Genomic DNA, 15,972 nt, shown 5'->3' with positions numbered 1-15,972 from the left:
AATTTTTTTTTTGTAAATTAATGGGCATTGCAGTGAATACCACCTGACTGAGGGAATGAACAGTGAGAACATCGAGGGAAGAGGGAGGAGATAAAGAACAACTCGTAAGCGAAGGCCACAACCAGCTAAGTGTTTTTTTTTTAAACGTACAGTTCACAACCTCAGAGAGGAATAGAGTACGCTGACCTCCTGCAGGTTTCTGCTCCTAATTACTCGTTGGGCAAATGTTGTTAATGTATATTTACTCTATGTATGGGGGGGGGGGGGGGGGGGGGCGCGTTTCCATTCTGGAAAGGGAGATCTTGTAATCTTTGCCATCTTGTCTCGTAAATGAGAGGAAATATTTTATTTCTAGTTATTCAACCAAACCTTTTAAACACGACATCTATTCTCAATGAAATACCTGATACTTTCTATAATGTATCATTTCCTGATATTCTTCTGGTGCACCTGCTCAAAACAAATTCAGTATCAGTCACAAATGAATAACAATGCAAACACGAGTGATTTATACAATTCATAGGTTTTTATATAACCTTTTACAGTACACAAGGAACCTGGTGTTCAGCCATTGTTCTATTTAATCCATTTGTCTTTCAATTTACCTCATTTTCCTCCAGTGCTTTATACAGAGAAGCAAGATCCTTTGATTTATTTAGGTAATGCTTTCAAGAGCCTTTCAGATTGGTCTTTGATCTTAGCAATCTTCAGATAAACTTCCACATGGTTCAGATCACTTTAATTTGCTCTTGATGTGGATTTCCCTTTCCAATTTTGTATTTCTCAACAATTCTACATTTTCTTCTATAATTCTGCTGCTCAGAATAGGTTGCCTCATATTCTTCCAATCCTTCCTCCTCTATGCTACTGTGAATATATGAAGAATGGTTGTAGATCCCTTTCAGATTTTAAAGAAAATCTATATTTAACCAAAGATTTACCTGGCCAAAAATCAGCAAATCCCCTTCATGTGTTGACTTATTATCTTGGCTCTTTCAACATTTTGTTTTGCATTTAAATTTAGTCATACAACACGGCGACTGGCCCTTTCTTCCCTCCAGCCTGTCCAATTACACCAAAATGACTACAACCCTGTACGTTTTGAAGGGTGAGAGTAAACCGGAGCATTGTTAGGGAACTCATGCAGACACAGGGAGAACATACAAACTCCTGGCACACAGTGCCAGATCCAAACCCCAGTCATTGGCGCTGTAACAGCATTGTGCTAACTGCTACACTAACTGTCCCGCCTTGAATGATAACTGCAAATAAGATTATTTATCATACATTAAATCTTTAATTTGCAAACTTTTCTAACGAGTAAACTCAGTCATGACAATCTACAAGGTGCAGGCACATGACAACGAATCAGGCAGAGAATTAGAAATCAACAAAACGACACTCGAGTATTTTCCCAACATCCAGTTAACTAAAAGTCTCCAGAAAATGCCTAGACTTTCATGTTGCTTTGTCAAAACATACAGTACAAAGGATGAAAAGTTAGTCTGTACATGCAGGATGATTAGGAACAGAGGGGCAAAAGACTGAAAATTCAAAATGCAAACTGAATGGAATGAAATAATTTGACATCAGTTGAACAATCTTTTTATTTATAATGATAGGTTGAAACTTGTCTATCACCTCCACTCCCCAAAATATGGAAACAGCAAATGTTTTATGTTAATCAATGAAAGGAATGTAAATATAGAAATGAAAACATTTTAAGTTCTTAACACAAGTATTATTAAATTTTCCAATGAGACACTGTTAGAACGTGCAACAAATCCCAGGAATCCTTTACATTTCAATAAACCATCTCAAGATTTGCAGAGTGAATTTCTCACTCCAAGTTCTGAATCCTGAGCATCAAATCATAATCACCCAATAAATTTCCAACAATCTGTATTTAAAGGGAAGTCACAGCCAACACTGAAAATGTTATTTCTGCGCATTTGGTATGAGTGATTTACATCTTAAATATATGGCGACCCAATTTACAACTTACTATTTACAACTGCTCCAATAAATGTCAGCATTAGTGGATTCAGGACATCTGATGCAACCTACATTCATTGACAGAACTGGAAAAAAATTAAACCAAAAGTCAATAAAAGGTATCAATCAGACCAAGCTTTTAAAATTAAAGGGACAGAATTTAGCAAAGTACAAAAGACATTACCTACTTTAAATTTTGTTGATTACGAGAATTATATTATTCCAGTATAGTGGAATGACCAACAATTTACCAATTGAAACTAGTTGCACAACTAAATAATACTAACAAAAGAATCCTTTACTGAAGAGAGCATGTTTTCATTAAAGGGAATAGCAAAACTATTATCTATCATTTCATGTAGTTTATAAAAACCAACTGAATGTTCAGTAGTATTGATTCTCTATTGGTGTAACTGACAAAAAATTGCATTGAAATTTCAGTACGTGTAAAAGAGTGACTCGCAGTAGATTTTATTGATTGGCAAATTCAAATCACAATTTAATTATTCTGGACATCTAAACGTATCTATTCTATGATACAACTTGTAAAATATTACATGTAGGTAGAAAATTATTAACTTAAGATTTATGGTACTTCCAAACTCTGCAATGTGTTCTCAATATATACACACAAAATTAGTCAAAATCTTAAGTGATTTATTAATTGGTTGCCTAGATCTGTATTAGAAGCTATTTACAGGACTTCTATGGTCATCTTTGCTCTGCCACAAGCAACCAGAAACCTCTTTTAATCCAAGTCTACACTGAGCAGTGGAAGAAATAAAGGTTTGATGCTCAAACTGAAACTTTCCATTTCCAAAATACATTTCAAACTCGTGGTACTTTTCAGGAACTACATACAAACTTCCATTTTATTTTCTAACATTGGTAAATGCAATGGATTATATGCAGAGAGCAGACCAGAGTTACAATGCCACCCAGTATCACTATGATCTTCAGAGAGCCAAGCTCTCATCTGCCAGGTAGCTACTAAAAGCCTACAGCTTCTTTCATAAAAGGATAGCAAATAAATCCATGAAGTGCCGATGAATAAAAGGGTACTTCAAAATACGGCTGTGAATGAAGCTCGAGGAGTTCAAAGATAGCTGGCGAAAGCCCGATTTATATCCTAACTTTATTGCAGCGAGAATTTAATTTACATCATCACTCTTGCAATCTTATTCATGACACAACATAACAGTGATGCAAAATGGAGAGTACAATATTAGATACTGATTATAATTATTGATCACAATCCAAATAACATCAAAGGCTTATGGTGCCAACTTATATTTCTTTTACAGGGAGGTGGCTTTTTTCAAATAAGTTCCAAGCAAAGAGAAATTCATGGAATTTTTTGTCGTACAAAAAAGATCTCAATGCAAGTTCACTGACTTCACTGAAACCTGGTTGTTACATTAACCTAGACACTTAAACATTCTGCAACCCTCCCCAATGAAATACTATGAATACACTAGAATGGTAAAAATTAAAAATCATTTTTCTTACAGATAAAATGTCCATGGAAGTAACACTTCAGAGATTCCCCACCCCCCCCTCCCCCCTCCCAACCCCAACTTCTGAAGAGCCAAAAGGAACACTGGAGAAAAAAAAATAATTCATTCCCTTTAATTTTGTGGGTCTTATACTGAAATTACGGCAAACAAGCAAAAGAACTCCAAAGGCAGTTAACCAGATGCAAAGTTCTTGTATCTCATGAGACCAAACTGCTAGAAAAGCTCAAGGTTGTTGCATTTCATCCTGGTTCCAAAAGGGTCTTTATTTTTTTTTTTTTTGTTTTTTTAAAGTCTACTTGCTTATTTCTTTGAAGAATAAACTGCACCAGAGGAAAACTTGGAACATGAAGGGAAAACTAACACATACCTAGAGCTACAAAATTTTCTTTGCCAAAATGAAACACTAAGTGGCAGATGTGTAAACAAGGGAAACTCAAAAAGGGCTTTAAGAGTATTTTCAGTTTTACAATTTTTTTTGGGTTCAGTGAATACTTCAGATTTCACCAGCCTCCCTTTCTTCCGGACTTGTTGCATTTAATTCTGACTTCCCATTTGTACTCTCATGTTTCCTTTCTGACGAACTCTTCTCCTTTCGATCCTTATCTCTTGATTTTTCCCTAGGAGATCGATCCCGTGATGACCTTGAAAAACAACACTTTTATTTAATACAAACCTCCAGCACTTCAGCTTTCAAATCGGCCTCTACAGGGAAAACCCTCCAAGAGAAGCAGCACCAGAGCTGGTCTCCAATTTCAACCCCAAGAGAAATCAGTAGAGAAGATATATAATTGTCGGAGTATCTCGAAGGAGAGATCAACAGAGCTGCCACACACTTCCTTTTGACCAATGTGCTAAAAATGCAGGTTAAATAAGTTGGTTGGGCTTTCCCATCCATTTTACTTTGAGGGACCATTTCGAAGACTGCAGCTTATGCATAGAAATAGGCCATGTGTGAGATAGATTGTAGTGGAATGGACAGGATGAAGAAAAGAAAACTGGACGATAAAATGGGAAATAGGATACAAGGTGGGAAAGAGTATGTTTAATTTGGTTTTGAAATTAAAGACTGTTTTATTTCAGCATTGGATACTACAGTAGTAAGCTTGCTTTCAAAATGAAAATTACATATACCAGGCATGAATATTTGTCTTTTTCTCATTTAGTTCAGGTATTTTGTTTATTTATATTCCTCAAAATCAAGTATTTCCACTTATTAACAAAGAACTTCCCTCAAGGGTTTGCAATAACTTTCAATCTCCAAGTTCAACCAAATGGAAAGTGGTAATGGTGAAAGTTGAAATTATCTCAATTAATTACTTTTTTGGACAATGCCAAAACTGTGGTTTCCTCCCCGTAGCCATTTCAGCTTGTTCTTTTACTCTTCTGACCTTTTTCACTATCTCCACAACACTGACTAATGCTTCCCTCAATGCGATTGACCTGTGACCTATAAAAGCATTCTGAAATTTGGGTGCAGCAGCAAGCTGAATGAAAATACAAGTTGACATTCACTGAGTGCAGGGCTTTATTGATGGAAAAATATGTCGAAAAACTATTTTCTAGGTGGCCTTTCAGTACGTTTCCCACTTTTAAATTAGTCAAAGTGGAAAAAAAAATTCAAGCTTTAGTATGCACAACATCAGCGAGTGATCATCATTTCATACATGTACTACATCCGCAAGGTTGTCAAATTAGGTTACCAAATAAGCCAAAAGTAGTCACTCGGAATTAACTAATTTTTTTTTTTTTACAACCCAGCAGCGAGAGAAGAATAGGTCAGGGGAGGAGGGAGTTGGTTTAAGGAAAATACCTGAACAGCTTGAAATGTCGTTGGAAATACTGAAGAAGCACCACCAATGAACAAGCACCAAGGTCCAATCATTTCAGAAGTTGGTTCAAAAATTATTACGATGTCAAAAGCACTCAAAAACATCCCCCCCCTCCCCCCCACACTCAAGTTCTCCTCCACACGTCCGCTTTCCATTTCCCTTCTCACCCCACGCTGCCTTGGTACATGCTCTGCATTCCTCTTTGCCATCACTGAAGTTTTTCTTCCAGTACCCTTCTCCTCATCTCTTCATTCACTTTCCTCCACACCATTTTACTTTCTTACTGTGCTCAGGTTTCTTCCTCTACATTCACTCCCTTTCATTTGTCTTCTCCATGTATCTTCTTGCTTTCAGCCATTCACCAATCTCTCTACTTTTTGCCACCATCATTTGTTAATCTCTCTTTATACACAGATCCAAATGTTTTTAATATTCATAGAATTAAAATGCAACTTCTAGGATCACTTGTAAATTAGTCCCATCCAAAGGAAGATGCTCTCAATGAAATGCAGATGAAAGCTTAAAGGCTGAAATGCAACTTGCCGAGGTTTTTTTTAACCGAAACGTTAAATGAGTTGGGTTAATGTGATTATGTTATAATTTGGGATATTACTTGATTTATCTCCCCCTCCCAAAAAACCTGCTGTTTACCTAATTGTGATCTTTTCAAGTTTTATTTCAGAAGTAATTAGAGAATGCAATTTTGAAAGGGTTAATTCTATGAGAAAATAGAGACTCATAAGAAATGACAAACAGGTTTCTCAATCACAGCAAAAATAATTTGTGCTCGTGGTGATAAACTAGTTTAACTTTATCCATATTTCTCAGTTACATTTCTTGAATAAGGTTAAAAAGACACTCATATGTATGACAACACATCATCCCATCACTATAATCTGTTCCCTCCAAGGGGAAAGGAAGTTAATTTGAAAGTCTATTTTACAATTCCAAGATTATGGATGGTTTGGTGGAACAACTGAACCTTGGCAAAAGCTACAAATCTCAAACTATTAAATACAATAAATCATACATTAATCATTGAAATCTAAGCCAGTTACGGAGGATCAGGTAAATAATTTTGCCAACATTTTACAGACATAACCTGCTTTCAGGACCATTGTATACAGATTCCTCTTAAAATCCATATCAACAATAGAAATTAATACAAATAAAAATGGTAACTAACTGCACAGGTCATGTTTTGTCATATAAAGGATTATAACCTGCTGCAGACTTAACACAGAATTACTGTCTTGTGATTTGGAATGATATTCCAGAAATTTAAAACTTCAATAACTTCGCTTCTTACTTATGCTTTGAACTCCGGTCCCTGCTTTTGTCTCTTGAACTGCGACAATGCCCTCTGCTGCGGCTAGGAGAACGGGACCTGTGCCTTCGGCGCCTTTCTCGATCTCTGGATCTGGATCTTGATCTGGATTTGCGGCGGTCATGAGGAGAACTGGAGCGTTTTCGCCTGTGATCGCGTGATCTTGATCTGTAAATATTTCGAGCTATGGTCAATGATGGTAGGATGGAGAACCTACAAACACATTTCTAGCATCATGAAGTATAAAATAGCAGGATAAATGTAAGCAGTTTATCCCCTCAGGCATCACAGTTGCCTTCACCTAAAAGTACTTCATTATTTTACAGCCAAAAATTAGTATTACTTGAAAGGCTGTGCAATCCAAATTTCAGTAAAATTTTGCAACAGTAAATTTGGTAGTAAATCTGCTTGCTCACATTTAAATTTTAAAAAATTTACACCATGGGAGAAGCCAATTCCAGCCATTTAAATCAGTGCCACCCAATTACACCCAAATTAACCTACAACTGTGTACATATTGAAGGGTGGGAGGAAACTGGAGCACCGGGGAAAATCCACACAAACACAGGGAGATGGTACAAACTCCTTAAAGTCAGCGCCGGATTCAAATTCTGGTAGCTGGCACTGTAATAGCATCACACACACCATGCCATCCATTTAATTCCCCGTGTTTCCAGATGTTGGCTTTTCACCTGACCCATGTGAAACACTTGAGTAATTAATAAATATCATTATTAAGAAAAGCACACAAATGGCAACCAGACTATATCAACAGTACTTTTAACACTAGTTAATTAAAAAACTCAAGATGAACTTGCCCAACACCACTGCTACAAGTTGTATAAACTCTATTACAAGGTTACGGTGTCAGAAAGGACATCTTTCTATCAGAATTCTAAAAGCAGTGGAAGCCTATTTAACTGAGGACACATTCAGGATGCTGAAGAGACTATACACAAGTGAAGACAAGAGTGTTGCTAACAAGCAATAATGTGTCTTTTTATTTAAGCTCCCCTTGACTGTGGGCAACTACTAATGTAGCTATAAATCTTAACTCTTTGAAAGGGGTAAATACAGTAGAATCCCCATTATCAAGTATTCAATCAACAGGCAAAAAAAAACAAGGAAAGAAGAAACTAAATAAAAGCTTAAATAAAAAAAGTTTCAATATAGTTTAAATAAAAGTTTAAAATTGTAAATGTTCTCCAAAGCAACACACAACCCCTTGGTGAAGTTGGGAACAAACATTCAGCCAGCAGAGCATCCTGGTCATGTAGTAGCTATTTGAATAAATTTTCAATAAAGTTATGTTTAAATATAATGACGGAGCCCAGAATGAAGAGACAGCTGATGCCGCTTGCCACTGGGGCGACTCTCCTAAAGTGTCTTCCGATCCCTGCCAAGTAAGAATCTTTAAATTTATTCGTATTAGGTATATGAGTAAAGCTTTATCTGTAAACTGGCTGGTGGGGGGGGGGGGGTGGGGGGTGGGGGGAAAGTGGATTATTTATGAAGGCAGCATGCTTAGCGTAGCGGCTAATGCAACGTGTTACAGTGCCATCGACCGGACTTCGAATTTAAATTTTGTAAGTTATGAGAATTATCTGATTAAAGTGAACTTTACATAATTAAATACAACAAGTGATTTTTTTCAAATAACTTTACATTTGTCATTGTCTTTTAAACTGTGTATTCTTGATCCAGGTGTATTAGTTAGGCTTTGCAACACTGCATCTCAGTCAACCAGAAAATGCTCATTTAAAAAAAAATGACATATAGCACGTTAATAGGCCCTTTTGGCCCATGCCGTCCAATTACATCCAATTGACCTATACTCCCAGTACATTTTTGAATGGTGGGAGGAAACCAGAGCAATTGGAAGAAACCCACACAGGCACGGGGAGAACACTGAATTCGAACCCTAGTCACTGGCACTGTCACAGCATTGCGCTAGTCGCTATGCTAACCTTGCCGCCATATATGGCAACCTCGAAACCCGTAAGTGCCAGATAATGGGGATTCTACTGTACATGGTTTCACAACCAACATTCTCCATTCCATATTTTTTACATTTCTTTATGAAAGTTATTATTGATTTTGCTTCCTTCAGGTGGTGCATTCCAGAAAATACAAACGTCTGAAGTATTTTCTCATTTCATTTTTGGCCTGACACTTCCTTTCCTTTGTTTATAATATTTCCATATATTCATTCACTCCAAGGAATTCCCTCAGCTTGCAAGTAATGTTCATCTTAATTTAGAATGTGACCAGCAGATTTACAATGCCTTTTCTCAGTGAGCCAGAGGATTTGTAAATATTAGTACACAACAGGTAGCATTACCATGGACACTTACAATAACAGCACTGGAGACAACCCTGAGGTCTCTAGAACATTGCAGAGAAAAGTTCAAGGAATAATTTGTCAGACCCTGGAACAGGTATCCTGGGATCTGGAGGGATAAGGGAGAAAGGTCTCAGGGCCTGGAATTGAGGAAAACTCCAAATGCAGTTTGGAAATTAAAAATTGTGCCTGAGATCTTGCAAGACTGAGAAAATAGCTCTGTAGATTTGGGAATAAAGAAAGTGCTTGGCAGTAGTGAAGGTTCCATTTCTGCTAAAAAGTAGTTTCACAACAACCAATAGGCTTGTGAAGGAGGGGAAAGAGGTCAAGTTGCATCAAACTGAAAATGGTGCCAACCTACCTGGAACCAAAGTTCCCACCCAGTTTCCTGAATGTCAAGTCTTCACCTCACAAACCTATCTTCCATCACCCCTTCTGCCTTCAGGTGATTTCCAAGATTATTACCATTACCATCTGCTTTTTTAAAACTCAAAGATGCAGCATAATAAATTGGGAAATGAACCCAGTTTTTAAACAATCAGATGCAATTAAAAACAATTTACAGAAAGATTATGCCATTAGTGTTTTTTTTAAAAAACATCCAATGTGATAAATTTGTGTTTAAGCAATAACATTATGGGAAAGTCAGTCCATCCCATTTTAAAAAAAAATCAATTTTTTTTCTATGAGCAACCCCAATATCAGATTATTTTTGTCAACACAAATACAATAAATGGTAAAACTGAAGATTTGGAAAAATTCAAAATGAAGGCAGCTGAATATGTGATGAAATATCTGGATTTTAGAAAAAAAACAAAATCTAATGCTATTTTACAATAAACCTACCGCTTATGATCCCTGCTACGTGATCTTGACCTGCAAAACAGTATTTAATTGATTAATGGAAACATAATATACAAAAAATATTTTGTACTTTAGTTGCTTAGCAAACACATTTAAGATTAATTAATTAATAATCAGAATCCAGAAATTTCAGACCATGGTTTTAATTAGCTACAATAGAGCTTCCTAATTTAGAGGTATATATACAAATGATCTTACTTTCTTTTCATCCGCTCTTCTTTCTCCCTTTCTTCTCTCCTTTTTAATCTTTCTTGATTCCTTCTTTCTTGTTTCTCTGCAACGATTTTCTAGAATTCGAAATGGATGAGTAAATGATTCTGCAGAACATTCATCTTGATTATAGTTAACATTACACACTTACATTTTACCTATAGAAAGCAAATTAAATGACAGTAATTGTGGCAAGATATAAATCTAAGAGGAAAACATCTGCTTAATAAAAGCCTTTTATCCCAATATACACTTCTACATTTTAATACTTTTACAATGCAATTAAAAAAAAATACCTTCAGATGATCTAATTTCTCCCGTATTTGGATGAATCCTAAGTGCAGTTTCCCCCCAAAATGATCAGCAAGTCGGCGATCGTTGTCGTGAAGACCCAAGTATGCAGAGCATATTTCACAGACACGCAATTTCTGTTGCTGGAAGCTGGAAGCAGGCATTGAATTCCTGTATTCATCCTATATAAAATAAAATATGAAAAGGGAACCTTTGTAATATCAAAACAAAATTTAACAGTTAAAATATTATAAACTTACAAGTGATTAGTGAAATACAAAAATCTGCAGATGCTGTGATTGCAGTTTTTTTTTTAAAAATGAAACAAAAGTTGGAGTAACTCAGCAAATCACACAACATCAATAGGAGGTAAATATATATATATATATATATATATATAAAACTCCCATTTGTAGATAGTGAAGGGTTCAGGCTTGAAACCTCTGATTAACACTGTGACATGCTCAGTTCCTCTAGCATTTGTATTTTTATTATAAGTAATTACCGGTAGTTAAGTAATTTGACACAAATCATTGCAATTTTATTCATAAGCGTTTCTCCAAAAATATGCTCAACTGATGTTATACTTCAAATATATTTCCTTTGATTTCCTAGCATCCCTAATGTGTCAAGTTTTCCCAAATTATTTTTATACAGGTAGTTAATTGCTGATTAAGATGCAGTACAACTCCAATTATCCGGAATGGTCTGAACTGGGCCCATGTTGGATAAAATTTTTTCTTCTTTTTTTGGATAATTGGTCATTTTTTCAAAACAGCCCAGCAGCAACATCAAATCACTTGCATCAATGTTTGAACAGCAACAAACACGGGAAGGCTTTTAAGCATTTAAATAATAATTCTCACCAAAACAAAAAATACTGGCCACCACCGTTCACCAAGACAAACCCAACACGGCCGCGATCACAGAGACCACTCAACTGCTGCTACCAATCCCCAGGGAGGCTTCCCAGGCCAATGGAACATTCACTGACAAGTTGGCGGGCTCCCATCTCCCTGGTCACTGAAGCTCTGGACACCAGAGTCCTGACTCCCAATCCTCCCCTATCCCTTCTGTTTACCGGGGAGGTAGGCCAGGGGGAGATTCAGAGTCGGCATCCGGTGTGTCAAGCAGAGAGGGAGGGAGGGGAAGGAATAGGAAGGGAGGGAACGTCACTGAGCCAGAGGTCCTGCTCCTGCCTGGGAGCCTGACGTCCCCACTCCTGCCCAGGAGGCCACTCTCCTTGATGATGCCAGGACAAGGGATTCTTTCAACCACTTGCAGCTGGGAGACAGTGGAATGCAGTTTGAGAGGGTAAGTTGGAGAAAAAAGTCAATAGGTGAAGAAGAAATTGAGTTACCTGAAACAAAGACAATTATCATTCCAATTTCAGGATGGGTGAATTCTTTTTTTTATTTTTTTTTAAACCGATCGCTGAGGTCAATTTGGTTCCGAAAAAAATTTTAGATAAATGAGGATTTCTGATTTGTTTTGGATATCCTCATTTATCTGAAGTTTTTAAATGATAAATGAGGATTTCAGAGAATCCAATTTTGGATAATCAGAGTTGTACTGTAATTGACAAGAAGTCTTCAAATAATATCTGGGCAGGGATTTACGCAATAACATTTTATTAAATGATACCGTTGAATCAGAAATTTCAGTTGGACATTTAAAAAAAGATATACAGCAAACCAGAGACCCTGGGGAAAACCAATGGAGAGAACATATGAACTCGACACAGTTCTGGATTTGAACCCCGGTCCTGGTAGCTGGCGCTGTAAAAGCATTGCACTAACTGCTACACTGACTGCCAACAACAGTTTTCCAAGAGCACAGTGTTTTCTAGAATTCATTGTTTAAATATATTGTTTCAATATCTTTTAAAAAAAATATAAAACACGATTATTTGGTGCAACATCTTATTAATATTTGTGAAATTCTGCTTGCCCAAGCACCACACCACCCCCCCCCCCCCACCACCTCTAGTAATTGATTGTTTGCAAGAGGCACCTATTTCAAATAAAAATGGTAGAAAATTCACCAAAGGGAAATATAAAAGCTCAGATGTTTCAGATTAGCTAGTGGCACAATATAAAACCAGCTGTATTGTTTCTAAATATTAAGGTGATATAGTTGATACCTCTGCTTCCCTCTTTTTTGTTCGCACTCTTTCTACTTCTTGCATGACCTTCTGAGATTCTTCCACATTTCCTTCAGCTCCAAGTTGTTCAGCTTTAGCCAAAAGCTTTCCTATTTCTTCATTGAGCTCATGCACCTTTTCTGCCTGTCAAAATATCCATTTATTATTGTAAAGAAAAGGCATCACATGTGTCAGAGCTCAATCCCACATTTTCATGCATATATTTTTCATGAAGTAGCTTGAAAATAGAATAAGCATGATCCCATCTTTATAATTTAAAGCACACGGAATGGATTCAAGATGCTAACATTTAAAATATGGTGGTTTTGATCTAATTCACGAAAACTAAATAAATATAAAAATCTCGGCTCTGGTGCAAATTATTTTATTTTGTCAAATCAACACAAGCCAAGCAACATTAATTTTAAGCAAATTAATTCACAAGTTTGTCAGTTCCAATACACAGTTATAAACTTTACACAGCATTTTAAAGTTTTATATTTCACCCAAATACAAAAAGGCATTCTACAAGTCTGCATTTAGTGGAAGTCTCCATTTATATTTTATATTGACCATAACATAAAACCAAGAAAATCAAGCAAATAAAGCTCTATTGCTCATGTGATTGAATGAAAGCATCATAACTTGGGTATTTGTATTTAAGTAGCAGGCAGAATGATGAAAATCCAGACTGCTTGGGGATTGGGTAAGATGGGATTTTCTTGAGCAGTACTTTTAAAATTCAAATTTAAGGAGAAATAAGGAGACAAACAGGTACATTTTGATAGTTTATTCATTAGCAAAAATAGCAGCTTCATTTATAAAAACGAAGTTTTAAAGAAAAATAAACAATTGAAAAACATAATCGTAAGACATTCTCTTGTTGCCACTGAACATCTATGGTGGTTACGCATGGACACACCCGAAAGCCTGCTAAATTTAAAAAGAATAAGAGATAGAGAAAAGTCCAGATGCTTGGGTGGGCTGAATTTCTGGCATCCAGATTTTTGAACTTCTACTGTATTTTCTTTTATTAATTGTTGTAATTGGCAAACATAAATAAGCAAGTTCAATTTGTTTTGGGGAAGAACACCTTAAGACATATGAATATTTAATATGCTAATCCAATGAGCCTGGGATTGAAGTCTGGTTAGTTTAGGGCAAAAACTAGGAGTGGCTGATGCTGTATACCTCAAGCAGCTGAAATGACCTTGAGTGCCAAGTAGGAGCTGAGAGAAGGGAGTATCTAAATGCACAATTTACTTCCTCGTAGCTGAGGCCTGATATTGTGGAATATGCTACTCAGCTAGAACTTTATTCTATCCAGATTGAACATCTAATATCACAGCCTGAGAACAGCCGGCTGAGTAAAATCACTAGCAGTGAGGGGGATGATAACTAAATACAACATCAAAGATACCTACCTGGAGGAAAATGAATTATCCAGCAGTGACCTAGGTTAGAGGGCTCTAATGCCAAAGCTTGCCCAAACCCTCTGGTTCAGACTTGCCTCAGTGTTCTCACTGACGCATCTTCATATCTGCATTTATATTTTTTGACCATGATGCCAAAAGGCAATTTATCCTTCTAAAAAACTTTCTCTACATAAGCAATCTCCTCATCGTCTTTTATTCAATCTCACCCAGAAATGAATCTAGTAAACATTGGTTGAGTTAACAATTAAAATCATTAATTTTGAAAGATTAAGTGTCAAATAGAAAACTGAATGTTCACTGGAATTGAGGCAAATGGCAAAAATACCTTAGCAGCTACTTCAGCACTTATTTCTTCTTGTGTTTCTGCCAAACGCTTCTTGGCAATATCTGTTCTTCTGTCACAATCAACGATAAAACTTTCAAGATGTTCCATGGCCTAAAAAATGAAAAATGACCAATTTCCCATAATAGTAAAAATAATTAAATTTTTGGATAGCAAATACTTTTCAATTCTCCAGTTATTTCCTTGCTCAATATGACTTTTCCATTTCTATATTTAGCTCAAGCTGTTCCTATCAAAGCAAGTCACAATAGTATTTTAGTGGAACTTCTTAAGCTTACCCAAAACAATTGTGCTTCATTATAGCTTTTCAAGCCTTAGATACAGTGATCTCCACTCTCTTCAAGCTCTTAGTTGCCAGTGCCTAGCATGGGTTTCAAATTTGTTATCCTCAATTGTAATACAGGTACTCCCCAACTTGCAACCTATGAAATTATGTCCGTCTGCATATACGACCAAAAATTTGTTAAAAAAATTAAATAAATTTACTAAATTTATGTTGTATTTGACGAACCATAAGAGGGATACAGGGCAATGCAAGAGCCAAAATGTCCATACTTACCTTGTTAGTTGGCATCCCATGACCAGTAAGCTGGGCGCAACCATCTTGATTCCTGTGTGTATATGCAAGTCTTCGGTTGGTGCATGCGCGGTGGGTTTGAGTATTGGAGTTCGGTTGGGGCATGCGTGAGATTTAAGAGTGCAGATTCAATATTGTTAGTGTGTTTAACTCTCATGCATGCCCCAACTGAACTCCCAATATGTGAACCCATCGCACGTGCACAGGAATCAAGATGGCCAAGGCCAGCCTACGGACCTCGGGACACTGATAAACAAGGTAAGTGGGCACATTTTGGCTCTTACATTTCCTCTATTCCTGTTACAATTTGTCAAATACAACATAAAGCAAGCAAATTTCATATTGTTTCTTATTTTTTAAGCAAATGAACACAATTCCGACTTATGTCCATTCCGAGATACGACCGATCCTTTGGTCAGAATTACAGCTGTAAATCAGGGAGCATACTACCTATATATTCAACTTTCAAGAGGTTCCCCACTCATGTTATTAACTGGCTTCTTTTCTTTGTTCCAATGCCAAGTTACTTACCCATTTTGCATTCTGCTGCTCCAAAATCTCCAGTCACAAGGTCATTAATGTAAAACAGATCTTTAACATACAAACAATAACCAATTCTTAACATTAGCACAATGTTGCAGCAAGATTTTCAATTACATAGATTGCCTCAAATTTATCATGTTAATTTGAATAACAACTAACAATATACAACGGACTACGACAGAACATTTGTTAAAGAGCTCCCTCCAATGTTTCTTTTTGAAATTACATTAGTGAGAAAGTCTCAACAACAATGATCTGTTTAGTTTTGCATTAACTGTACAGGTACAAGATTCTTTATCTGGACATCTAAAATCCAGAAAGCTCCAAAATCCGGCAAGTGGGGAGAGAGGCGGCAGTGCGAGTTGGGCGGGCAAGGGGGGCGGGGAAAGATGACAGGGCAACTGGAAGGGGGTGGGGGTGGATACGGCAGCACAATTCGGGTGGGCTTAAGTCTGGCTTTCCAAAATCCGGAAAAGTCCGAAATTCGGAACACACCGTCCCCCAAGGGTTCCGGATAAAGGATCGTGTAGCTGTATTGGGTAACTACTCAAGTACT

At 36.7% G+C, this 15,972-nt stretch overlaps 1 protein-coding gene across 7 annotated transcripts in view; it reads right to left on the bottom strand.

Moving 5' to 3' along the window:
- Positions 1–1,593: 1,593 nt before the first annotated feature.
- The window catches only part of luc7l (LUC7-like (S. cerevisiae)), a 29,502-nt gene continuing 15,123 nt past the window's right edge, over positions 1,594–15,972 (bottom strand). For 5 of the 7 annotated variants that reach the window (XM_069905780.1, XM_069905786.1, XM_069905783.1 and 2 more), the window contains 7 exons: positions 14,279–14,389; positions 12,518–12,661; positions 10,380–10,556; positions 10,072–10,160; positions 9,856–9,885; positions 6,651–6,836; positions 1,594–4,153 (listed from right to left, as the gene is read on the bottom strand). In XM_069905780.1, the coding sequence (XP_069761881.1) occupies positions 4,006–4,153; positions 6,651–6,836; positions 9,856–9,885; positions 10,072–10,160; positions 10,380–10,556; positions 12,518–12,661; positions 14,279–14,389 (885 nt within the window). In that variant the 3' untranslated portion in view covers positions 1,594–4,005. Of the gene's footprint in view, positions 4,154–6,137; positions 6,837–9,855; positions 9,886–10,071; positions 10,161–10,379; positions 10,557–12,517; positions 12,662–14,278; positions 14,390–15,404; positions 15,465–15,972 lie in introns of those variants that run through there. The other 2 variants (XM_069905785.1, XM_069905781.1) reach the window with 2 other exon arrangements.

Source organism: Narcine bancroftii, chromosome 12 (assembly GCF_036971445.1).
Source record: "Narcine bancroftii isolate sNarBan1 chromosome 12, sNarBan1.hap1, whole genome shotgun sequence".
In the NCBI taxonomy this organism is placed as follows: domain Eukaryota; kingdom Metazoa; phylum Chordata; class Chondrichthyes; order Torpediniformes; family Narcinidae; genus Narcine; species Narcine bancroftii.
Note: the sequence above shows the minus strand (reverse complement) of the source record. Positions and strands in the feature narration are given on the sequence as shown.